The following is a 26,948-nucleotide window of genomic DNA, read 5'->3' as shown; positions in this document are numbered from 1 at the left end:
GCTTGCGAGAAAGGGACTGCTCAGTAGATTAGTTTCATTTCTTTAAGCTGATTTTTTAAATAAAAGATTTAACAAAATAATTACCCGTAAAACTGACACGTTTTACACTTTGCCCAAAAGGAAGTTACACAAGAGAGATATCTTACCATTCTTTTATTAAAAGAGCCTTGTGTTGAGTGCTAAATATTTTAATTATTTCGCACAAGTCAAAAAAATCCCTTATACACAAGACGGTATCCAGGGGAAAGGTCCCCGTGTTTGACCCCCCCCCCTCCCGAAATTTTTGTCCGACTTGAAAAAATGTAACAAAAATGCATTTAAACAAATTTTTGACGATTTTTTAAAAAGATTTTTGTACACCCCACTCCAAACAAAAGTCCAAATAAGGAATATTTCATATTTATTCCCCAAAAACATTTCGGTGATTCTCAATAAAAAAAAACAAAAAAAAAACGTTTTACCACACGGAAGGAAAAGTTATAATCCATTAAAGTAGAAGATGTATCTAATTATTTTTAATATTGAATAAATAAAATAAAATTATTGACTATTTCTACTTCTTCTAGCAGGAGTTGTTATTAAACCGAGTAGAATAGCATCAGCCTCTAATAGCGTCATATCTGTCGACGATCCAAGAAATCGGGTTGACATTTCAAGCTCTTTAAGTCGCAGTCGCACTTTTGCTCCTCTGACATAGTCACTACAAGAAAAAAAACTTGATTTAAATCTAAGGTGGTTTATTTTACCATTCATCAAATAAATAAACACACTGAAGGTAAAAGTAAATCATGGTTAAAGCATGAGATGCAACATAGTAAAGAACGAAGTTCATCCCATAGTAACCGAAAATTGAAAAACACTTTTTGATAAAACAGTCAAATGAAAAAAATTGCATTTAAAGCTGATTCAGAATTTCATTTCAAAATAAATAGATAGAGCCGGATCAAAGCACTAAACAAACGAATTTTGGTCCTGTGGTGCCGCAGTAGAAATGATCCCTGGTTGGATTTATGGGATTCAAAGTACGAACTCAGCTTTTGCAGCCCGCCGAAGGAACCAGAACTTGATTCAGGTGATAAGGTTGTACGAAAGAGTCTCAATAATAATCCAAACAAGGAGAACAATAAGATAGAAATTCGTTTTTGAGCCCCCTTAGGGGGCTTTACTCTAAAAGTTTTGATAAAGTGGTTTAAAGCTTTATAGATGGGGGAATTCGAATAGTGAAATATAGATGTTAGTATCTATAGATCTAGTATCTATAATATAGTATCTATTTAGTATCTATAATATCTATAAGTAATATCTATAAGTTAGTATCTATAATATCTAGTATCTATAGATGTTACTTGTTGACTAGGTGCTGAAAATGTCATATTTTAGTTTCGAACTATGGCGGTTACCAGGGGCATATCTACAGCATTTTTATTGGGGGGCAAGAGGCAAGAGGGGTCTCCATCCAGGTAGCCAAAGGGCATGAGCTATATAATAATTTTTTCTCCAAATTATTGGGGGAGGGGCAACTGCTCCCCTTTTCAATATTTTCAAAAATCAGAAAATTTGACGATCAAAATTTTCATAAAAAGACGATAAAGGTGAATGTATATCCAAGAGAGGGGGGAGGGGTTGTAAACAACAATTTTTTCTTGAATTTTGTAGAAATTTTAAGAAATTCTCATTATAGTAACTTTTTGGTTTCTGTGTATACTCTGCGCACGGGCCGGTTTTTAAGTTACCAAGTTCCACAGATAATGGTTGGATATTGGAACGGTTGGATAATGGTATTAATACCCAAATTGCTGATACTAATGTCTATAGACGCATTAGCTTGATTTTTGTAGGAAGTAGCTTCCTGGGCATGTTAATATTTATTAGACTGAGAGTTGCTGCAGGTGAAGTTTTAAAAGGAGAATAATTGGGTTTCAGGATGGGGGGGGGGAGGATATGTTGACCGAGTTTCGACAGTCTGATTAATAATCGGGAAGAGTCTGAACTCTTTAATTTTCAGTTTTTTAACTTATTAACAGGCATTTGACTCGGCTGATAGAAAAGTTTTAATGAAGGTCCTCTTCTTATATGATCTAGAATCAAAACTACATTTGTTTGGGAGAAGTTCCATTTTAATTTATAACTATGAAGACCACTTTATAAAAAACATTTAGATACAAACGTCAGCTTTCAAATGAGCCCTTAGAAAGCTTTTGAAAGCTTTCTTAGAAAACCTTTTAGAAAGCTTTTTTTTAGAAAGTTTTGCCAAGTGGTTTTATCTTAGACCTATCCATAGGTGGAAACCTGAGTTTTCTATGATTTTTCTTTTCGTTGTTACGAAGTATTAGAGGTCAGAACTCAAAATCAAACCGTGAAAAACAATATGCCGAAATTTATTCGCTAAATTCGATACCGCTTTTTGGACTTAAAAATTCAAAGATATTGCAGATATCTACAAATAAATTATTTGAGGATATATCTTGAGTTATTCATTGCATAACATTTCATATTTATTCTCCATGGGGTAGTTTAATTCTTTATTTTTCATCTAGCGCTGGCAAAACAGGTTAGGGTGATTTCAATATGTCTGTTACAATTGAATGACTCATGTCTGCATTTCTTTCCTTGGTTCCTGAAGTGAAACAATGAATTTAATATTTGTGCTTTGTGTGATAAAAGTTAAGCAATACAAGTAACACTACTGGAATCAAAATTTGGAAGAGATAAATATAAAAATAACGATAACTGATCTTTCCAAAGAGATGCTGTTACAAGTAAGTCAACAACTAATAATTTGAAGCGTCGAATAATTTTAATAATAAACAAATTAATGTCTAGCTTAGAGTTTTAGCTATTCCTTGTAACATACATTTCTTTCCCATTCCTATTTCTTAGCGAGATGTAGGGTTAGCCTATAATTTAAAATAATTTTATCTCATCCAATCACCAGATTTTTCTCAGTCTGCAGCCAAATAATATTTTCTTCTGCTATTTTGTTACTCGTTTTCCGTAGATTTTTTTCACACACGTTCTTTGTTTTTAAAACTTGGCGCCCGCCTAGTGTAAAACTGCCTACCTGAATCGAACATCTTTTGCATTATAAATTAGACGTCAATGGCTGGGCAATTTTTTTTTTTGCAAAATTTTTAAACTTCTACGGCTTTGCAAGATTCCACTTAATCAGTTTAAAGAATTAGACACTATTGTTAGTGTCCTTGGTACTGGAAGATTGCCAGTTATTAGGAATTTTCGTATTACACTTCTTATCTTAATCTGTCATCGTTTCCGGTTTTAACCTCTTCATCGAGATTCAAAAAAACTTCTTTTCATCCTTACTGTCGACATTCAAGACAAACACGCTGTATTAAAGACAAACACACCTGAACCAGTATTAAATACAAATTTTTTAATTTGGATATTTATTTAGAACTCGTTTTTAAGCTTACGTTTACTATGGGCTTTGGTTAACTCTCTACTAGGTTAAGGCTATTGCTGCTATCATGTTACCAGATCATTACAATAAAGTGTTCGGCGCTATGTATGAGGGTAGTATTGCAGCAGTTTCGGAAGGAAGTGAGGTTTGAAGTTGGTTTGGCATGAAACCAAGTCTGGCCAGTTCGGCTTAAGAACTTTCATGTCCATTTATGAGTAAGGAATAGTGACCGTGCATAAAAAAAATCAGCTGAATAAAAATATGGTTCGATCCGGCTTTTTAAGTTTGAAATGAAAGGAAATTTAAAATGGGAAGACCACACTTCAAGATGAAGGATGGCAGATGCCCGAAAATCATACAATTTAGACTGGGCAATTTAATCTGGGGCAAAATCAAAAGGAAGACGTTTCTAAATGGGTGGGCAGAAAGGATTTCAAGGAAATCATACGAGGGAGTAGGGCGAAGCTTTGAACAAATTGGTGTAGAGGAAGAGCATGCGTAACTTCAGTAGTTTCCGGTGGGTCGGTACTGCAGTGAGTTATTAGTAGTAGTCACATAGGAGGCATGTTGGATTTCTAATTCAAATTTTAAGGTTCAATTAGGCATTTTTTTAAAGAAATTAGAATTCTGGAATATGCAAGTCTATTTTTGACCGGGACAGAGAAAAATCCACTTGGATCGCAGGCCGAATTTTGGAAAAGCTGCGTCTAATTTTCACAACGACGAGTTGTATTCAGCACTACTATCATCTGAGTCGTGCATTGAAATATTCGGATTACTTGCAAATCACTGTATTACTAGCCCAACTTAAAGATAATTATTATTTATTCTCATTGCATTCATTAGCCAGTGTGGATCATTTCATAATTGTGCTTATTGAGAACTTCTCAGTGGATATACCTCTTTCACTTAATTGTTTTTGGACTGATGCCGAGCCGTGAGTGAAATTTGCTTATCATGGACAATTGGAATACCAGTACGCTTTATTATTGCCCAGTTTTGAATTTTGCTCAGCACAATCTCGATGAGGGGTTGGACCATCAGTCTATTGTGAAATACGCTAGTGATTTTTTCCCGTATGAAGATGTTCTTGGAGCTAAGAAACTTTTATATAGCAATTGCTTCCCAGATGAGCCTATACCTCGTCGTTCGGGATCCAGTGTTAAGAATAGTTCATTGTCGGACATTATCGCTACTCTTTCTCGCTGCTCTGCAGAAAATATTGATATTCCAGAGTTCGTGATCAAATCCCCCTCTGAAGTCCCTAGCATTCCGGCGTCAGCTTATTCTACCCTTACCGCCAAAGTCAACCAGTGCCTTGATCAGTTAAAATCGCTTGCTCACCTCAATAGTCCAACAACGTCTATTAATAGTTCTTTGGTCTCAGATAGTAAGGGTACCAATCACAAACCCTCGTACGCCGTTGTTCTTAAATATCCGCCTCCAGAACTAAGAGACCCCGTTTCTCGCAAGAAAAAGCTTGATTCTTTCGCCGGACATGACGGTATTGTGTCGGTAAAGTCCGATCCGGTAAGGAAAAGATGGGTTGTTGTTACGCGGGATAAAGTTTCCGCCAATTCTCTTGCCGCATCTGCTGTTGCGAGCTATCCAAATATTCTTGCTAAAGTGATTGATCGCAAACCTCTTGGAGTAATTAGGGGACTTCCCGATAGTGTTTCTAGCAGTATACTCATCTCCGTTATTCCTGGTCTTGTTGAGGCCAGCCAGATCGGCTCTTCTCATACATTCCGTTTAGAGTTCCTTGATTCCGCTGCACTAAAATCTGCCATCGCTACAGGTCTGCGCTTGGGTTACGAGTCTTTTAAAATATCGGAATACAAGGAATTGCCCAGACGGTGTCTTAGATGCCAAAGTATCCATCATTCGTTAGCTCACTGCCCATGTGCCCCGAATGAGATGAAGTGCTCTAAATGTTCTGGATGCCATTCCAATACTAAAGACAATCCTTGCTTAGAGGCTCCGAAATGTGCCAACTGCGGCGAAGCTCATGTTTCCTATAGTATGAATTGCCCAGTGATAAAACGCGCTCTGAACTCTGCTCCAAAATGAACCAAGCCACTATTTTAAGTTTTGCTTCTCTTAATATTAACGGCACAAAAGACAAAGACTTGTTAATTAATGAATTATTAGTCCATGACATAGTGTTCTTGCAAGAACATCTTTTGACCAAATCAAACGTTTCTAGCCTGAAGCGATCTTCTGTCCACCATTTCTTTTCGCAAGAGGCCAAGAAAACTAGAGGCCGCCCTTCCGGTGGCCTAGCAATTTTTTTCCGTTCCCCATCAAAGCCCTCTGTGATTCATTGTGATGATAACATCTTAGCGATTCAATGTGACAGTACCGCCTTTATAAACGTTTACTTACCTTGCGATCGACGTTCTATAGCATCGTTCACATCTTTCGCTAAATGTTGCTCCAGTTTAAAGTCTCTACTCGAAAGTCTACGTTTGAAAGACCTAAATTGGGTTTTAGCTGGTGACCTTAACTGTGACATTCTTGGTACCTCCGATAGATCAATCCTCTTGCTAGAATCCCTTCCTAGCATATATCACGTCGCAGTTAAGAGCCTCCCATTCACGTATATTCATAACAGAGGCTGTTCAAAATCGAACCTGGATCACGTAATCTCTTCCAGTTCCAGCTTAATATCATCGATTGTCAGGGTGGACGAAGAGAAGATTGACGACGATCACCTTATTCTTAGCTGTAATTTGTCCTGTGAGCTATCTGGCAAAATACTTTCGGCTCAGCCGAAGTGGCATACGAAGTTGAATTGGGATCGTGCTAATGTCCCACTATACCTTGCTGCGCTAACTGCTTTACTCTCGACCATAAAAGTGCCATATCACCTGCTGCAAACGTCAGTTTCCTCGCCTTCAAGTACAGTTGACCTAAATTTCTATTATTGTCAAATCGTCCATTGCCTTAAATCAGCTTCCAAAGCTGCAGTGCCTGTGGATAAAGTTAGGATTGGTACAAGAAAGCCTAATTGGAACGTTGATCCTGAAGTAAAACGTGCTAAGCAAAAAGCCAAATTTTGGCTACGTATGTGGATATCATGTGACCGACCATCTTCCGGAGCTGTTTTCTCTGTGAAACAAAAGTGTAAACTTGAATATAAGGCCAGTTTGAAGAGGGCACGCTTGAATGCATGGCCAGGCCCCACCGATAAGGCCTCCTGGAATAAGGTTATTAATAGTGAGAAATGTTCCCCATCTACCCTATCTTGTCTCCAGCTAGTTAATTTTGTTGATCATTATAAGCGTGTGTTCAGTGTATTTAACAGTTTTCTTCAGTCTTTTTATTATAAGTTGCTTAAACCGCTTTTACCATACCGTCTCCTGCAGGCTCATGTCCAGCCTGTAGCAATATCTGAAATTCGCCGGGCTTTAAGAAAAATTAAGCGTTCAAATAGCCTTGATAGTGACGGCCTTTCTTACCAATTTTTTGCTTATGATTGTCCTGCTCTACTTAACCATCTACAAATATTTTTCCAGTCTTGCTTAGCACAGTCGCTTGTTCCTGATAGTTTCCTTTGTGGCCGTGTAACGTCTATTCAAAAGCGAGGCAAGGACCCCACGTCATGTGTGAATTATCGTCCCATTACAGTATCGTGTTTCTTAAGTAAGTTGCTTGAACATTTGTTACTACCAGAAATTGAGTCGAATTGTGATTTTACGCCTTTTCAATTTGGTTTTCGGAAAAGTTTCGGTTGCTCCCATGCACATCATGTTTTAAGCCGACTCATGAAAGATGCCGTAAAAGCTAAAATGTCTTTATACTGTCTTACTGTTGATATTTCTGGAGCTTTCGACAATATTGTGCACTCTCAGGCTCTATTTTCCCTTGCGTCTTCAGGTGTTAATCCTTCCGTACTAAGTTTATTGTCTTCTTGGTATTCAAAGTCTAAAATTCAAGTTACCTGGAATGGCCAAATATCTGACCCGGTAAAAATTAATAAGGGAGTTCGGCAAGGTGCCGTATTGTCTCCTAGTATATTTAAATGCGTGCTTGCATCGTGCCTGCGTCCCCTTAGAAGTTCTGTTTTTTACGGTAATACTGGTTTGTCTTCTATTGCATATGCAGATGACGTTCTTCTTGTTGCCCGGACTCGCCGTGGATTGCTTTCTAATTTTACTATATTAACCAATGAACTATCTAAGATTGGACTGTCAGTTAATGCGTCTAAATGCGAGTTTATTTGTTTTAATAGCCCTTATGCGGTCGCTCCATTCGTTACTGGGAATGCAGTTCTACCATGTTCTTCTTTAGTTAGTTGGCTTGGTCTGTGTTTCGGCCCAACACTTTCCGCTACCTGTTCATCCCTAGTGAATCAAGCCGTGAAAAACCTACGCGTCGCTTACGGAAAAATATCCCCAAACAAAAGCCGTTACAACCGTAACGGTTTGTGCATGATTTATAACGCTTATTGCGCCCCTGTGCTTTTGTTTTTATCAGGCATGGCTCATCTGTTTCGTAAGAAAGATCGACATACTCTACGTACGGCTTATTTCAGATATTGCAAATTCCTCCTCCGGCTTCCTAGATGGCACCGAAACAAAAAAATAATTGCTCTATTTGATTTAGTAGATGTGCCTTCTCGGATTCGGTCTTCCAGTGATGATTTATGTAAAAAGACTGTCAACTTTATTCACGTTTATGACCCTCTGCAGCCTTTTTTCCATATAGATACTGGTTGATTAGTCCATATTGTCTTTTGTTAGTTTGAATTTTGTTTCTCTTCGCTGTTTATCGTATTTGTTTTTGTTTATTTATTTATATTTATTTATAATACTCCGTACTTTGTGTTTTTTATACTTTACGGGTAATAAAGTTCATTCATTCATATGAATTTCATATTTAGCGAGAACAGTCAAGTACACCAGTCCTACCCTTTCTCCCTCTCCCCCGATTTATGTATTTTCTTGAATTTCTTATTCTTTTCAATTAAATTGTCAAATATTGTTTTTATTTTCGCACCTACCTTCCCCCCCCGAAAAAATTCTTGCGCATGGGCCTGGGGAGAACTATATATAAACCATCATTTGAAATATTTTGAGTGTAAAGCAAAGAGCATAAAAGTAAGTAATCAGCGATGTGGGCAAAATATATATTTTTTTTTTCAACCAGGGCATTGAAGGGCATTGAAGGAGTTGTCGTAGAAATTTCGAAAAGGGTGCATTCGATTGGAAATTGAAAGGGATAGTGCCCATTTTAATAGTCAAAAATTATTAGAGGGCAACTAATCCCCCTCCCAAGCCTACTATTTCCTCAAACACATTCAATCAAAATTTTTGAGATAGCCATTTTGTTCAGCGTAGTTAAAAGCTCCGGGAATTTGAGGATGACAACCATCCCACAGCCCTCAGAGTACAGGTTCAAAGTTATACCCTGGGGGCTCACTGGATCGGTAATCAGAAGTTCTAGTACTCTTATTAAGATTCAAAGTGGCCGCAGGCCGGATAACTCCCCCGGCATCCCCCCCCACACAAACACAGAGACACACCTTGTATTTCCCAAAATACAACTAATAGAAAGTTGGACATGGTCATCTGTTGTCGTAAAAACTTCCAAAAAGGCCCATTCGATTAAAAATTGAAAGGTCTAGTGCCCTTTTTAATAGTCAAAAGAGATTAGAGGGCAACAAGCCCCCCTCCCGACACCCATCAATTTCCAAAGCACATCTAATCAAAATTTTGAGATAGCCATTTTGTTCAACATATTTGAATGTTCTGGAAACTGTGTGTTTGAGGATGACAACCCCCCACCCCACATCCTTCAGCGCAAGGGTTGTAAGTTATTCCCCGGGGGAATATAACATTTTTATTGAAAGGGTAGTCGTATAAACTCCGGAGGGTGCACGTTTTTTTTGGATTTGAAGATTCGAAGCGATGGGAAGGCAGATATATTTGATAGAAACTTTGAAATGGCCATTTGTTGTCGTAGAAACTTCAAAAAAGGCTCGTTCGATTGGAAATTGAAAGGGCTAGTGCCCTTGTTAATATTCAAAAGTGATCGGAGGGCAACAAGCCCCCTCCCAGCCCTTCATTTTCCAAAACACATCTACTCAAAATTTTTAGATGGCCATTCTGCTCAACATAATTTAAAGGTCTCAAAATTGTGTCTTTGAGGATGACAATCCCCCACAGCCGTCAGGACAAGGGATGTAATTTATGCCCTGAGGGCGTATAAGATTAATATGGAAAGGATGGTCGTTAAACTCTGGAAAAGGCTCGTTGGACTGGTAATCAGATGTTGATGGCCCTTTTTAATAGCCAAATTGATCGGGGAGTAGACACCCTCTCACCCATCTCATATTTCCCACAAATGCATCTGATAGAAATTTTAAGATGGCTATTTGTTCAAAAAATAGTCCAAAGATCATATAATAAGCCCTTTGGGGTTGACGGAATCCCCCAGAGTCTGAGGGTAAGGGTTGTAAGTTATACCCTAGGGGCATATAAGGTTTTTATGGAAGGGGTGGTTGTATGAGCTTTAGAAGAGGCTCATTTGATCGAATATGCATAGTTCTAGTTCCTATTTAATAATCAACCATGATAGAGAGCAACTAACCCCCCCCCCAATTCCCGAATCCTCTATTCCGAAATTCAGTTGAAATTATGAGATAGCCATTTTGTTACCAATAGTCCAAAAATCATATAAAAATTTCTTTAGGTTGGGCACAATTCCCAGAGTGCAAGGGGTTTTAAGTTATACCCCGGGGCATATAAGGTTTTTAGGGAACAGGAGGTCGTTTAAAATCTAGATCGGGCGGAGCTCATTTGATTGAAAGGCAGAAGTTTGAGTGCCCTTTCTAAGAGTCATAAGTGAATGGATGGCAATCAGCCCCCCCCCCCAAGTCTCTACCATTCCCCAAAACATATTTGATTATAATTTTAAGAAAGCTAATTTTAAGGAATAACTGAGTATATTAATTTGAAAAATTCAGGGAATGATAAAGGAGATGATCAAAAGGACAATATTTGCATGCTACCACTACTAATACAATTGCCACCACTGCTACTAGCACACTACCCCATTTACAATATTGAGGGGGAATTTGAACAAAATCGAAAGAAGCTAAGCACACACACAATGTCAAAATAGCGTATCTGAAGAATTGATTTGAGCTTTAAGTTGCAACTTTCAGAGAATACTTAAAGGAGAAGATCATCTCACCAAAAGGCAATATGTGCACACCATAACTAGTACTATTATTACTGCTACATTTACTATTTCTACTACAACTTCTATTGCAACTACTTGTAAGGCTAAGAGTATTGAGATGAACATTTCAAGAAGCATATGAGCATATAGGTGATTCAAAGGACATATAAGCAATGTCATATTGACTATTAGTATGAAAGTTTCACAAGTTGAAACTTCCAGGATTTGATGAGAGGGATGTTCTACTGACCAAAAGGCAATATGTTAATACTACTGCTGCAAGTAGTACTACCACTATTCGATGCTATTACTAGCTATATCAATACTACTACGGTGACTACTATTAGAACTATGCCTAAGGGTATGAAAGTAAAATTTCAAGGAATTTTGAGGGGAACGTGACTGAATCGCAACACGCCATCTGCATGCAGGTTGTCAAAAGAGTACAACAGCAATATCTTAGGAAAAGTTTGGCATGTGAAGTTGAAATTTACAGGACTTGTTGTGAGCGATGTTTACATCCTAATCCTACTGCTTCTACTCATACCACTACTACTTTTATTACTACTACTGCCACTAAAGCTTAGAGTACTACAATTTATTATGTTGCTACTACTGCTAATACTACTGCTATCGAAACTAAGGATATTAAGGTGAAAAATTTGGGATATATAGAAACTGTATGGAACTAATTCAAAACACACTATGCCCACACAGGTTGTCAAGCGGAAGCATCAGAAATGCTACAGAAACGGTTGGTGGCATTAAGCTGAAACTTTCAGCGTGTGTTGAAGGAGATGTTGAAAAAACCGAAGGTGCCATGCACATACGGCTACAACTATAGCTACTGCACAAGCTATTGGTATTAAGTTGAAGCTTTTAAGGAATATTTAGACGGCTGTTGAACCAAATCAAAACAAACTATGAGCATGTGGACTTTCAAAAAGGTGACAAAGCAATACATGAAGAAAAACTTATTCAGTGAGACTTTTGAGGGTAAGTTATGGGGGGATTTTAAACTAGCGAGAAGGCAATATGTGTAGACTTTTAGTGCTACCACTACAGTTACTGTAACTAGTGACGCTAAAGGTATTAAGTTAAAACTTTTAGTGAACGTTTAAGAAGAGTTTCAATTAAAGGAAAATACTGTATACATACAGGTTTTCAAAAGGGCATATGAGCAATATTATAGGCATCACCACTCTATAAAAGCCAGAAATGTCATTGAAACTTTTAAAGAAGCAAATTCGATTCAAAATTAAAAGTTCCGGTGCCCTTTATGAGAAACGGCAACGACAAGAAGCATACATTCATTTTCGAAACGCATCGAGTCAAAATTTTGACACAAGCATTTTGTTCAGCATAGTAGAATGGTCCAACAATTATGCCTTTGGGCCCATTGGTAATGTCAACTCCCCCACAATTATGCAATTGGCCCATTATGCTTTAAGAGTATTTGTTGCTTTAAATTAAATCAAAAAGCTTTGTGTTTATGGTTGCCAATAAGACACCTCAGCAATACGTTGAGAACGACTGGGGATATTAAGTTAAACTTTTTGGGCTACTACAATTACTACTCCTGCTCTTACGATTTAAATTTTTAAATAAAAAAAGAGTGTAAGTGCATCCAGGTTAACAAAGAGCATAGATTGAACCTTTTGGGAATTATATTAAGTTTTAATTTTCAGCTCAACTTAAGGAGTTATAAAGTTAAGTTAAAAAATACAGTTTGTGTGAGGATTAAAAATTGTTGAAAAAGTTTCTTCAACATACAAATAGCAACCCAAACTAAGGATTTTTATAAAAAACTCAAAAGTTACAAAACATTATTTTTTCATGAAAAAGACTATGTCAATAAAAAATTAACAGAATTTAATTTAAGACTTTTTCCACAAAACAAGTTTTTCAAAAAAACAAGTTAAGAGCTCTAATAAGCCAAACATGAGCAGAAATAAAGTCAAATAGTCTTCCAAGCGTAAAAATACCACAGACCACTATCAATAAATAAGTGAAAGTTAAAACGAACAAAAATTACAACAAATAGCCGAGTCAAACCCAAAATAAGCAGGAATTAACATGAGTAGGGCTGATAGCCCATATACTTTCTCGAGACCAGACCATTAATTTCTGCTTTACTGAAAACAAAATACGTTTTAAATGTATTCACTTTTTTTACTTTGATAAATAAAAAATTATCAAAACTTTAAGGAATGAATATCAGTATATATGAATTAAACTGACAATCCAAAGTCATTTTTTTTCATTTAATCTGAAAAGTTATTGGGCATGGGGGGTTGTTGCCCTCCAATCATTTTTGACTTTTAAAAGGGCATTATCCCTTTCAATTTCCAATCGAAAGAGCCTTTTTCGAAGTTTCTACGACAACAAATGGACATCTCAAAATTTCTATCAGTTACATTTCGGGAAAATACGAGGTGTGTGGGGGGGTGGATATCCGCCCTTAGATCAATCTGAATTTTAAAAAGGGCAGTAGAACTTCTTATTACTAATCCGATGAACTCTCTCCGAAGTTTGTACGACCAAACTTTCTATAAAAAAAACCTTAAATGCCCTCAGGACACAGCTTACAACCCTTTCCCTGAGAGCTGTGTGGGGGAGGGGGGTTATCATCCTCAAAGACATAATTTCTGAAACTTTTAACTATGTTGAACAAAATGACTATCTCAAAATTTTGACTGGATGTGTTTTAGGAAATGATAGGCGTGAGAGGGGAGTTGGTTGCCCTCCAATCACATTGGACTATTATAAAGGGCACAAGCCCTTTCAATTTCCAATCGAACGAGCCCTATTCGAAGTTTCTACGACAACTCGTTCCATACGAAGTGCCCTGGTCTAGTTTCGTTAACGTCTTTGCTGGTTTCTCATCCCCCCCAGTTAAAATCCTCAGGCAACCCCCTTCCAAACAGATAGTATAAACATATACGGTAGACTATACACTTTCTCTAAATGTTATTTTTCTACCTTAGTACCACGGCTTAGATATACAATACAGTCATAAAAACTCCTATCTTGCCCATGAGAAGTATTTGGTACAGAGCTCTGAACTTGGCTCCTCCTAGATCGTACTAAAACACCATAGGCGGGAACGCAATTTTGGTTTGTTTGTCCAATTGCTCCGATCTTTTAGATTCAAACTGCCAGTTTCCTGTCTCCAGCCGCTAGCATCGCTACCGCGCACTGTGTCCCAAAACTAAATCGAGTTTTCATAACTGTATTGTATATCTAAGCTGTGCTTAGTACACTATGTAGTGCAGGTCGTTGTTCATTAGTTCCAAACTATTGCGGGCGCCCTGTACAATCTGGTCGTAGAGAGTAAAGAAGGGATTTACCTCCCATTACGCAATGGACGCTGGCAAACACAATGAAATTTTCCTCCAAAGTCAATGTACAAATCATCATCTACCACATGATATATTTTCCCTTCAACCACTTTGCCAGTTGGGTCTCCGAGCTAGGAAAAGAAAACACCCATGTTAAAAAAATTGTCATGTCGAGGCTTGAACTGAGCAGAACATGCCCAGTGATTTAGTGAAGTTTGTAGTAAAGCAGTTTTTGGTAGTATCGGGCACCAAGTTTAAAAAGAAGAAACATGGGTGAAAAATCACCAGAAAACAAACAAAAGAAAAATAGAACCAAACAGTGTAAAAAGTTGTAGCTTTTCTCTGAAGGCTTAGTTGTCTTTGGATATCGTCACATTGTTAATATTTAAATTTTTACGGACAAAAAGCATATCATTTGTTTTACCGATTCAACCTGACAACTCTGGTGTCAATATGGCAATACCCAAAAAATGTCATAATTTTGAATAAACTGAAGAGACCTCTTAGAAAAAAAAGGGCCATTTTTTATTATCTTGATGCCCTTGTACATTAGGTTAATTTGAAGAACGATATGGTGCGGTTTTATATGGGAATTTGGGTCCTTGGTGTTACATGCATCTAATAAGATATAAGGATTTAGAATATGTTTTTAATCGATGTTATTATACATTTCATTAGATACTGCTAAACTGTTTTGAAATAACCAACGAGACCTCTTAGAAAATAGACCTCTTAAGTGCGAATAGACCTATGATAGCTCAAGGGTCAAGACTGATACTGATAAAATTTTCATAAACTTAGAAACAACCAAAGAGATCTCTCAGAAAATAGACCTCTTAAGTCTGATACTGATAAAGACTTCATAATTTTGAAATCTCAAAAAAATATCTCTCAGATCTCTCAGAAAATAGACCTCTTAAGTCTGATACTGATAAAAAGTTCATAATTTTAAAATAACCAAAGAGATCTCTTAGAAAATAGACCTCTTAAGTGCGAATAGACCTATGATAGCTCAAGGGTCAAGACTGATACTGATAAAAAGTTTCATAAACTTAGAAATAACCAAAGAGATCTCTCAGAAAATAGACCTCTTAAGTCTGATACTGATAAAAAGTTCACAATTTTGAAATTACCAAAGAGACCTCTTAGAAAATAGACCTATGATAGCTCAAGGGTCAAGACTGATACTGATAAAAGTTTCATAAACTTAGAAATAGCCGAAGAGATTTCTCAGAAAATAGACCTCAAGTCTGATACTGATAAAAAGTTCATAGTTTTGAAATAACCAAAGAAACCTCTTAGAAAATATACCTCTTAAGTGCGGATAGACCTATGATAGCTCAAGGGTCAAGATTGATACTGATAAAAGTTTCATAAGCTTAGAAATAACCAAAGAGATCTCTCAGAAAATAGACCTCTTAAGTCTGATACTGATAAACATTTCATGAAATATTGAAATAACCAAAGAGACCTCATAGAATAGAAGACCTCTGAAGTGCAAATAGACCTATGATAGCTCAAGGGTCAAGACTTATACTGATAAAACTTTCATAAACTTAGAAATAACCAAAGAGATCTCTCAGAAAATAGACCTCTAAGTCTGATACTGATAAAAAGTTCATAATTTTGAAATAACCAAAGAAACCTTAATGTTGAAATAACCAAAGAAACCTTTAAGAAAATGGACCTCTTAGGTATGAACAGACCTGAGATAGATCATGAAGTCATTTTAAATGTGTTTTTAATGAATTATGCATCCCACCGGACATTGATAATACGCTAGATGTTCTCACCTTGAATCGCCAGAGTTCAAATCGAAGTTTTGATTTCATTTGTCGAACTTCGAAGCCTTCCATTATTTCAAATAATTGGTCTTAACAAAACTTGGTAAATCAACACAATTTTAATGTTGATTTACCTTTAACATTTTAAACTTTGGGTAACTTTAATATTTACGTAATGCAGGAAATAATGGTACAATCCGATGCTTGAAAAATAGCAAAACACTCTATTTCCATATCAACTGGATATTGAAGCTGAATAGCAAAACAGAAACAAAAAGCATTCATCCTTAATGGATCTTAGCGGCGATATTGGACCATTCAAAAATTGCAAGTTTGTCAATGAGGAAAAAATTCATTGAAAACAAAATTAAATATTATTAGATATTATTTAACAAGAAATACTATTTAACAAATTATATTATTATATTAAACATAATTTAAAATATATGCAAGAATATTAAATTAGCAAAAAAAATAAAACATTATGTTAAATATTATTTAATAAAAATATTAAATATTATTTCAGGCAAAAAATACTATTGAACAAAAACGAGGATTACTTAGAGTTTATGTACCCCGTAAAATTGGGAATCCTTTGATTACAGCAACAATATGCACCGAAAGAAGATGACGTTTTTACATTGAATTCATTATTGACCAAGCTAGAGTTAGAATATTACTTATATGTTTTCGGAAAAATGATCTAAGCTAGCTTAAAAAACAGAAAATGGTAGGCTACTATTTAAATGTATTTTTCAATCTAAACAAAATGCAAAGCAAAAAAAAAAAACTTTCCAAGCCGAGTTGTTAGCGCACTAGAATTATAACCCATTGTTCATAAGGACAAGAGTTCAAGCACTCGTGTCGCTGATGATTTAGTTTGGAACGGGGGTCAGTGGCGTGACTCTGTAAGCTCAGCCAGAGGTGTCCCAGCTTTAAGTGAGTACCAGAGAAAAATCCGGGGAAGGTAAACAGGAAGGGTGTCCGCAAGCACAGGATGGCCTGCCTCCCCCCCCATTACACTTCTTGGCTGAAGGGTCATGAAACAAAAATCAGCATCGTTGATAGGGATTGTAAAATCCAATGCCGTTTTCTTTATCTTTTCATCTTTATCTTCGGTAGATGGATAATGCTGAATCCCAGCTACGAAATGATGGACAAATCCAAGACTTTTAAACCGTAGGGGTGCAGAAAAATTAAATATCTAACTTTACAAACTTGGGTAAACTGACGGTGAAAGATAACAACTAAAGCAAACACTTTTCCATAGGTCGTAAACGTAAAACGTGTCTAAGGAAAAAAAAACAATCAACAAGATCGACTAGCTCAAAGAATAAATAACATCGACTTCAAGCAACGCAGTTATATTAAATTTGTTATTAATAGTCATTGTTAATTATTAATTGTAAAAAATTTAGTGTAATTGTAAATGATAGAATTCATTAATAATGTAAAATATTAAATTTAATTCGCTGAAGACTAAAAATAATTCAAAACTTGCAAAACTTTCGGTAAGCCTAAAAAGTATTTCTTAAAAATTTCCCAAGACAGTGGAATTAATATTTCAGCCCTATGCCCGAGGGCCGTCTTCAACAGAACACTAGAAAAAATATATATAAGTATATAAAAACTTACATTAAAATGCGAAAATTAAAACTAAAAATGCTTTTGAAAAAACTTTAAAAAAGAAACTATTTTCTGGTGTTGTGCTCAAGACAGCCCTTGGACATAGGGCCAAAATATTAATTCCACTGGCTTGAGAAAATCTCCTTATTGTTTCTAAGTTGTGTTTGTTTGATATTGAAAGGCAGTGTGGTCTTCGTCGGTGCTTAAAAAAAGACGATCACCAAGAAGAAAACAACGAGGATATTTCCAGCCAGTCAAAATACAAATCAAATATATTGGTCGATATGTCCACTCAACCGTCCCCCTTTCACCGTTGCATTGATAGGGTTTTCTTTTATAATAATGGCTGTTTTTTAGGGCGTGTCTTTATTTTTCTATTTTGGGACTGAGGACAGTTAAGCGGAGACCTCGGCCCAAATATTGCAAATCATTTTCACTGACTGAACATATCCTTTTTTGCCACTGTCTTGTTATCATATTGGTGTCGCCAAGAAAAAAGTAACGTTACTTGTTACGTTAAAAGCAACAAAAACATCATCATCTGAAAATCTTTTTTTAACATTTTCTGACAGTAGTAGTGCTCGTCCATTAAACTACTGATACAGTGAATAACACATTCTTTTCGGTACTTGTCTTTCATAGCGCCTATGTATGTAGAAGCAAAGAAGAACATGTTTCTCTGACGCCAATCCCCAATGAAATATCACAAAATATATAGTTTGGACTATATATTTGCACAGTAAGGGTTGGGCACTGGGTGTAAAGTATTTGTACAATTTGAAGTTAGAAAACAGTTCTTACTTTATAATATGCAGTATAATTGCAACTTTCACATTTTCCATACAAACCCACTATGCTTTACCTCCCTAATGTGCAAACATATAGCCCAAACATGTTTCTAAAGTATTATATTTTCATCATATACATCGCAAATTAAATAATTTCATTCAATACATATCGCAAACTCAATGAAAACCAGTTCTACTTAGCTTCTATAGATATAGGCAGTATAACAGAGAACTACCTTCTTTTCATTACCTGCATCAATACAAACATCAATTTCATTACCTGCAAACTCAATGAAAACCGGTTCTACTTAGCTTCTATAGATATAGGCACTATAACAGACAAGTACCTTCTTTTCACTACCTGCATCAATGCAAACTCAACTATGCATCAATGCAAACATCAATTTCATTACCTGCAAACTCAATGAAAACCGGTTTTACTTAGCTTCTATAGATATAGGCACTATAACAGACAAGTACCTTCTTTCCATTACCTGCACCAATGCAAACTCAACTATGCATCAATGCAAACATCAATTTCATTACCTGCAAACTCAATGAAAACCGGTTTTACTTAGCTTCTATAGATATAGGCACTATAACAGACAAGTACCTTCTTTTCATTACCTGCATCAATGCCAACTCAACTACCTGCATCAATGCAAACATCAATTTCATTACCTGCAAACTCAATGAAAACCGGTTCTTCTTAGCTTCTATAGATATAGGCACTATAACAGAGAAGTACCTTCTTTTCATTACCAGCATCAATGTAAACTCAACTACCTGCATCAATGCAAACATCCATTTCATTACCTGCAAACTCAATGAAAACCGGTTCTTCTTAGCTTCTATAGATATAGGCACTATAACAGAGAAGTACCTTCTTTTCATTACCTGCATCAATACAAACTCAACTACCTGCATCAATGCAAACATCAATTTCATTGCCTGCAAACTCAATGAAAAAAGGTTCTACTAAGCTTCTATAGATATAGGCACTATAACAGACAAGTACCTTCTTTTCATTACCTGCATCAATACAAACTCAACTACCTGCATCAATGCAAACATCAATTTCATTGCCTGCAAACTCAATGAAAAAAGGTTTTACTTAGCTTCTATAGATATAGGCACTATAACAGACAAGTACCTTCTTTTCATTACCTGCATCAATACAAACTCAACTACCTGCATCAATGCAAACATCAATTTCATTGCCTGCAAACTCAATGAAAAAAGGTTCTACTAAGCTTCTATAGATATAGGCACTATAACAGACAAGTACCTTCTTTTCATTACCTGCATCAATTTTGAATTTCGTATGAGTTCATCAAAAGTCTTTGGTTTTGCTTCAATAGGTTTTTCCTGTTTCGTTGCCTTGATAGCCAAGTCCTGCTGATCCTGAAATGCTTTCGCAAAGCCTCCAAGTTGTGATGTTTCATATTTCTCTTCTGAGTAATAGCGTATCGGATTCACCCTAGTTAAAAAAGGTACAGCCAAGCATGTAGGAGCATTTTTTGATCCAAGGCAGCTAAATGCTAACGAAATTCTTGAAGCCATGATTTGGTAAATTATAACCCCTAGGGATAAAAACTGTTGAAACTAAAAAATCATTGACAAGTGTTTATGAATAACTCTTTTGTGGTACACGCTAAATTAATATCGGCATTATATAGCTTAAAAAACTACTACGAAGAACTTATCACATCATTAAGCCAAAAGAAACCAAAACAGATGAAAAGGCTCCTCCTCCGCCCTAACGTGTTCCAAGCTTCACTCTTCACCCCCGCCCATGAAGTTCCGGATGACTATTTTTTGAAAGGATTGCACACCCTATTTTTTTAATGCATTTTGATCCCCGTTATACAAAGACACAAGGCCGTATCCAGGGGGTATGGGTATGACCACCCCTCCCCATTATCCCACTCGTAAAAACGTAACAAACATGAATATATTCGAATTTATTTCCGTTTTTTGAAGTTTTTTTGTACCCCCCCCCCCACTTTCCAAAGATATCTTTTACCCCCCCCCCCTGAAAAAAAATCCTGGATACGGCTTTGCATGGACAGGTATGAATATATAATTTTAAAAGGTGATTTTTCAAGGAAGAAATATTCGTCTAATTAATGTAAAACTTTGTTAGTAAGTGATAACAAAAAAAAAAAAAAAAAAAAAAAAAAAAAAAAAAAAAAAAAAACAATGGGCGCCCCCCTTAGGCGCTTGTAAACAATTAATTATTGCATGATATGTTTGCGAAACCGCAGAAACTTTTTTTTTAAACAGCCTGTTCCCTGCCGAAATATTGATTAAATATAGAGTTAAACATTTTTTTTATTCACATATTATTGAGAGAGAGATATCGCTATGAAAGAGCTTACTTTTTTCCTCATTACGAAGCTTATTTTAAATAGTTAGGAACTGGCCTAGTTAAAAACTATATGTATTTTGAACACTACATTTTGTTTTTCGAATAACCGACGAACAATAAATATAAAATCACTACAATAATCAAGATGATATTATAATTATAAATAAATAATATATATATTATAATAATATAATTATAATATATTATAAATATATTTATAAATATTATAAATATCTATTTGATAAATAATTATATTAAGTGTTAGAAACTCAGCGATTCGAAATTTTAGTGCACTGAAATTTTTCAATATATTTCTTTTTCAATATAGCGCAAATGACGCAACAAGGTTTAGACTTTTATGGTTAGGGATGGGGGGGGGGGGGTAAGGGCAGTAGCCAAATTCCTGTTTGTAGTAATTTTTGTTTGTTTTGAGTTTGAATTGAGCAATGAATTTAATTTTTACTCCTTTTAAACTCATTTATTGACCTATATTAGTACCTGTTACCTCTGTTTTTATAATAATTTACTTAAATTTCTGTTTGTTTTTGCTTTTCATTGATTCTTTAATAGTAATTTTTGGTCGTTTTGAGTTTGGATTATGATAGAAATTTATTTATGCAGGTCTTAAGTTTAATATGAATCTTTACTTTCTTTTAAGAAACTTCTTTTTATGAAAGTTCGTTTTTTAATTAATTTCTGCTTGTGTTTTGATTGCCCAAACCAGTTTTGGTTTTGGTCAAAATAATGACTATTTCCCCAGTTTCCATGTCTCTGGCGTAAGAATTGAAATATAAAATTCTAATTTAATAGTTCGAATTAGCGGCTTTTGATTTACTTCAGCACCTTCTCAACATTCCCTCAAAATTTCAACTTAACATTATTAGCCGTTTCTCAGATATTAAATTAAAAAAAAATGGTTTTTTCAACTGAAAGTAAGGAGCAACACTGAAACTTACAACGAACAGAAATTACTACGTATACGAAGAACATTGCCCCCCTCAAAACCTTACTCTTTACGCTAAAGTTTTTCAGTACTTTCAAAAAAGCCTTTTATTGTTCTAATTAACCAATCCTTGCATTTCAGGAGTCTTTCTTAAAGAATTGGGATATGATTCAAACTTTTGCGCAAAGAGCGAGATATTGAGGAGGGGGCGACCCCATTCATATACGTAGTAATTTCTGTTCGCTTTAATTTTTAATGTTGTTCCTTACTTTCAGTTGAAAAAGCTTTTTTTTTTAATTTAATTTCTGACCTCTTTTTAAAATAATGCCATGAAATCTTGATGCACATCCATGGAAAAATACTCCTCCCCATGGAATCAACCTCTACACAATTCAATCCCAGGGACAAATTTACCCCGAACAATTATTCTTTATATCTCCGCAGTTGAAATTGAGATGAAAAAAATTAAAAACGAGACATAAGAACAATTTCATACAGGAATTATGGCAAATTCTCCCACTGTTAAAGTTCCCCTGAAAAGTTCACCCCCTAGAAACTCCCTTCCCCATGGAAAATTCCCCTGTGGAAGAAACCCCCAGCAGAAAATGTGCCCCCCTCCCAACCGAAAATGTAAGCATACTTTCCAATAAAAAGTACTAAGCGTAAACAACGGACGACTTTTATCACTGAAGGACTTTTCCCGTGGGGCCTGAGAGAGGGAGGGGGTCATGTTATATCCAAAGGCATAGTTATTGAGCCTTTCAACTATAATGAACAAAATGGATATCTCAAAATTTTGATCGGACAATTTTGGGAAAAAGAGGCAGGGGAGGAGGCCTAGTTTCCCTTGAATCTTTATAGTCACATTAAAGGGGTACTAGTACTTCTAATTTCTGTTCGAATGAGCGTCTTCCAATATTCTAGGACCACTGGGTCTATACAATCACCCCTGCAAAAAAAAACAACAACTAACAAACAAATAAATAAACACGCATCCGTGATCTTTCTTTTGCCAAAAAAAGAAAAATATCACATTTTTATAGATAGGAGGTTGAAACCACTACAATAAGGTTTCCTAATACGCTGAATCCGATGGTGAGATTCTCATTAGGATTCTTAAACTTTTAAGTGATGGTTTCCCCTTTTTCGAAAATAAGGTAAATTTTCTCAGGCTTGTAGCCTTTTCACTAGCCCGTAATACTAAACTTTACAAAACTTATAGATTTGGAATCAGCATAATAGGCCAATTCTTTTAATATGTTTATGTGTATTAAAATTCCCTTTTCAGAGTTTCGTTTATAACTGAGCCGTATCGCTCCTTACTTACAGTTCGCTACCATGAAATATTTGATTTTAGATACACCCTTCTGGCAACCGAGATGCACGTGGTATCTTTTGATTGAATATTCTGACCCTCAGCCGCTCCTAAGATATTGCAGAAATACTCTGTTGATAACCCAGATGCACAGTGTCTTTTGATTTAGTTTGAAATTCCTCTAAGCAATCCTTGAAGGTTCAAGCACTGATCAACATCCCCTGAAAGTTTCAACTTAATGCAATCAACATACAAATAGTGTGTTTTGATTTTGTTCAACATTCCCTAACATTCTCTGAAAGTAATTACAATACCAGTTACAATCATTCACAGTCACAGTCACAAGTTGTCGCAGTCGAAAGTAATCACTGTTACAATCGCAACCAGTCGGATTTGCAGCCATAGTAGTAGTGGCCCTGAGAGTTTCAAGTTAATACCCTTACCAGTTCCTAAGATATTGCAGATATACATTTTTGTTACATTAGACGCACATCGTGTTTTCTTTTATTCAGCTCAGCATATTCCTCGACAACCATAGCATTTTCAGACATACCCAGGATCAAATATCTACCCCTTTCCCAATGATAAATCATACCTGTTAAAAATGGACAAGTTGGATCATTTACAATCCTTGCCCCCGGGCTCGGGGGATATGGAATCCACGGGGGCAAAGCTATTAGACCTTGTGACTATTTTGAAAAAAAAACTTTTAATATTTCTATCAGTGTAAAAGGGAGCATCTAAAAGAAAAAGGGGAAGGGGGGGGGGGGGTTGGTTTCTCTCAATTCCTTTTTTTTGTTCTAATATGATTTGGAAGTTCCAACTTAATACCCAGAGCCATTCCTTAGATATTGCTATTGTGTCCTTTTGACAACCTTCCTGCATATAGTGTGCTTTAATTTGTTTGACATTCCCCTCATAATTTTCTAAAAAGTTTTTCCTTAGTATTCTTGGCCTTTTCGGAAACTCAGGATTAAACATGCCCCTCTTACCCGATAACCAGCCTAGTATATACAAAAGTGGCAACTTAGCTTACAACTCTTGCCCCAGGGGCTGTGGGGGTAATGCCGTCCCTGAAGATATAGTTATTTGACTTTTCGACTATTTTGAACAAGATGGTTATTCCAAATTTTGATCAGATATCATTGGAGGGAAGACAGCTAAAAGGGAATGAAACGGAGTCTGGTTGTCCTCCAACCACTTTTTACCATACTCAACTTAACCTGGGGCGTGACACAACTAGAGACCAATTCCCGTAGGCCAAATGTTGTCAAAAAGGAGCATTCTGCTATCAACAAGATTAAGGCAACCGTTCTAAAACATAGAAGCCCATTCGCTTCTGAAGGTATTAGGCTACTCAAGGCAGTCATTCATGACTATATTTCTCATAAATATGTATTGTCAATTTTGAACGCAGCTATGAAAGGTTAAAAGCTATGAATAATATGACAAAGAGCCAAATAATGGAAGCATCCGCCTATGACGCCAGTAAAGAAAAAGAAAACAAGAAAACACCCATGCCTGAAATAAGGAAACCACGATAAAGCTTCAAAACATCAAGGTGAACCTCAAGAAGACTAGTGATTTGAATGACGATCGTAGCCAAGTATAAACCAGAAAACAGTCATACCGAGAGTCCCTTTTACACCAAACGGTACAATCCTGGATGCCAGAAAAATACGAAGTTGATCCTTCAACTCCATAAGTTGACAATGACAGGAAATCCCCCTAGAAAATCATTGGCAAGAGAATTAATTAACAACACAACACCCAATACATGTCGCAAAATAGAGCATGTCGAAATACTTCCTCTTCAGAAATTGGCAAAGAAACCAGAAGCTATTGTAACCATCAAACATCTCCAATGAACGTTTGAATAACAGGCTGATGACGCTAACACTAGATTGTGATTAAGTTATCGATGTATTTGACACATACAAGGATGACTAAAGTAGGTTAACAGGGATAAAAGAAGACAAAGAATAGCCCAATTCGGCATGGCTTCCCAATGAGTCGGTTAATCGTTACTTGTTCTTCAGGGCATACAGAGAACAACGAAGGCTTAATTTTTTGGACAACACTCATGAAAAAACGGACACACTGATGATCCGTCAGGCTATACTGATATCACAGTAAAATTTGCCAAATACAAATATGGTTTTCTTCTTCCCAGACACAGATACCAAAGTGTTACCATCCTTCCATGCCTTTACTGGAGCTGACAGTACTGGAAGCTCCTCAGGTATTGACAAAGTAACCAGGCTGAAAGTGTACATGAAGGATATAAAAATGATGAGAGATGATTTTAGATTTGTGCATATGCTTTCAACAGAGAAAGTAGTAATCTAAGTCGGTCAATTGAGAATGTTCTGTCGATACACGTGCAGTCTAGACATCACATCGTGCAGCCCCAAAAACATCTATATTAGCACAATATCTGAATTACGATGGCATCTCTTCTGCAAGCATATGAAAGAAAGCGACAAGCTACCCTTTACCCTTAAAGCTCTACAACAATATATATCTACGTGGTTTTTCTACGTGGTATATCTACGTGGTTTTTCGAGTAACAAAACAGAACATTAAAAATCAAATACAATAACTGTAAACAAAAACTGACAAAATGGCATCTTAAAAAAATATATATATCTTCATATTGATATGTGTGTTATATCGTCTTTTATATAAAGATGCAGTTTTTGTCAAAAAGTTGGCTATATTTCAAATACTATTTCATGGTTAACTACAAAAAGCAATAGGCATTGCAACATTCTCTGAAATGAGCCCTGAAACAGCTCTCTATGTTGTTTCGATTCCCTACTAACAGTGACTGAAAACAAAAAGGAAAAACAACGGCACGCCAGTAGTACACGTGCAAAAACCTATTTTAGTTTTCGTTCAAGCCAGAGGGCTGTAACTTTCCTGTACAGAGATGTTGGCAATAGTAATTTCAATGGTGCACTTTTCGTTTTGATCTGACGCCATTTTCCAGTTCTTCTAGGCTATTGTTTTTAAGTTCCTCCAAATTAATTTTCAAAATAACGTTTTGTCTTTTAGATTAACCAAGATAATAGTTGCTGTCCATGAATCACCAAAAAATCGTATTTTTTTTTTACCAAGCTAGCTTTTAAAATGCTTTTTTAAATTTTTGGTTACTACAACATAAATTTTTAGTTTGTTCTTTACTAGGTTGCAGCCATTGCTGTAACTACAAAGACTCGGGACTCGTGTGGAATCCCGAGGAGGCAGAGTCACTCAAACATGACATCATATTTATTTGATGTCATTTGATGTCGTGATCTAATTTATTATTACGTTACACAGGAACACATATTAAAACAGGAGAAAATTTGTGTCAAAGATACAACAGACTATCAATGCTGAAATACAGTTGCAAATCGATTGACCATTTCAGTTAATGCATTCTTCCTCATTTCCGGCTAATTTAACATTAATTTGCAATACACAGCCTTGTGATAATTCTTATTATTTCCTACTTTTTTTACTTTAAGCTGTTTCTATTCTCAGAATCGGTGATCCTACCAATATCTATTTTCTGATCCTTTGTATTCGTTTAACAATCTTATGAATGGCTCCAAAATCCAAATTTTGGCTGGTTGTAATCGGATTACAACCAAAGTTTACGGATTACAACAACAAAGTAATCGGATTAACGATGCTTCTTGACTAATGGTCCCTACCTCGGCCCTGCAGTCTATTCATATAGCCGGGTTCAATCTCTGGGTAACGTATTATCAAGATAAGATCAAACCCAATGCGTCACCATAGGACTCTTTATTTTCAATTGCCGTCCTTTCCTTTTTTTTAAATTAGAAGCAAAGAAGTAACACCTTTGATGGTTTTGTTTTCTGACTATTCTTGTAACGACTTACTTTTTCTTTTTAATCTTTCTCTTAGTTCCTCCATCATTTGGCCCTGTTTTTTTTCTTGCCCGGCTTCAATTGATTGGACTCGTACAATCTTTTTGTTTTTCGGTTTAGGTCGTGATTCCTGATTGATAATCGGGGGTGGTGGTAATGGTGGTGGTGGTGGTGGCGGTGGAATGAATACATTTTCAATTAGAGTATCATCAGTCTGTGTGCTATCATCTACCAGAACACATATGGCTTTTGTCTCTTCGATTTGTGTTCCTACATACACTGATTCAGGTTGT

General features: G+C 36.1%; 1 protein-coding gene across 2 annotated transcripts in view; it reads right to left on the bottom strand.

The window, feature by feature from the left end:
- Positions 1-500: 500 nt before the first annotated feature.
- LOC136031713 (small ribosomal subunit protein bS1m-like) overlaps positions 501-26,948 on the bottom strand; it is a 39,823-nt gene continuing 13,375 nt past the window's right edge. The window contains exons 1-4 of one of the 2 annotated variants that reach the window (XM_065711415.1): positions 22,787-22,929; positions 19,448-19,728; positions 13,957-14,078; positions 501-700 (exon numbers count right to left, since the gene is read on the bottom strand). In XM_065711415.1, the coding sequence (XP_065567487.1) occupies positions 541-700; positions 13,957-14,078; positions 19,448-19,728; positions 22,787-22,799 (576 nt within the window). In that variant the 5' untranslated portion in view covers positions 22,800-22,929 and the 3' untranslated portion in view covers positions 501-540. Of the gene's footprint in view, positions 701-13,956; positions 14,079-19,447; positions 19,729-22,786; positions 22,930-26,948 lie in introns of those variants that run through there. The other variant, XM_065711416.1, reaches the window with a different exon arrangement.

This window comes from Artemia franciscana, chromosome 10 (genome assembly GCF_032884065.1).
Source record: "Artemia franciscana chromosome 10, ASM3288406v1, whole genome shotgun sequence".
In the NCBI taxonomy this organism is placed as follows: domain Eukaryota; kingdom Metazoa; phylum Arthropoda; class Branchiopoda; order Anostraca; family Artemiidae; genus Artemia; species Artemia franciscana.
The sequence above is the reverse complement of the archived record's forward strand: the minus strand, read 5'-3'. Positions and strand labels throughout refer to the sequence as shown.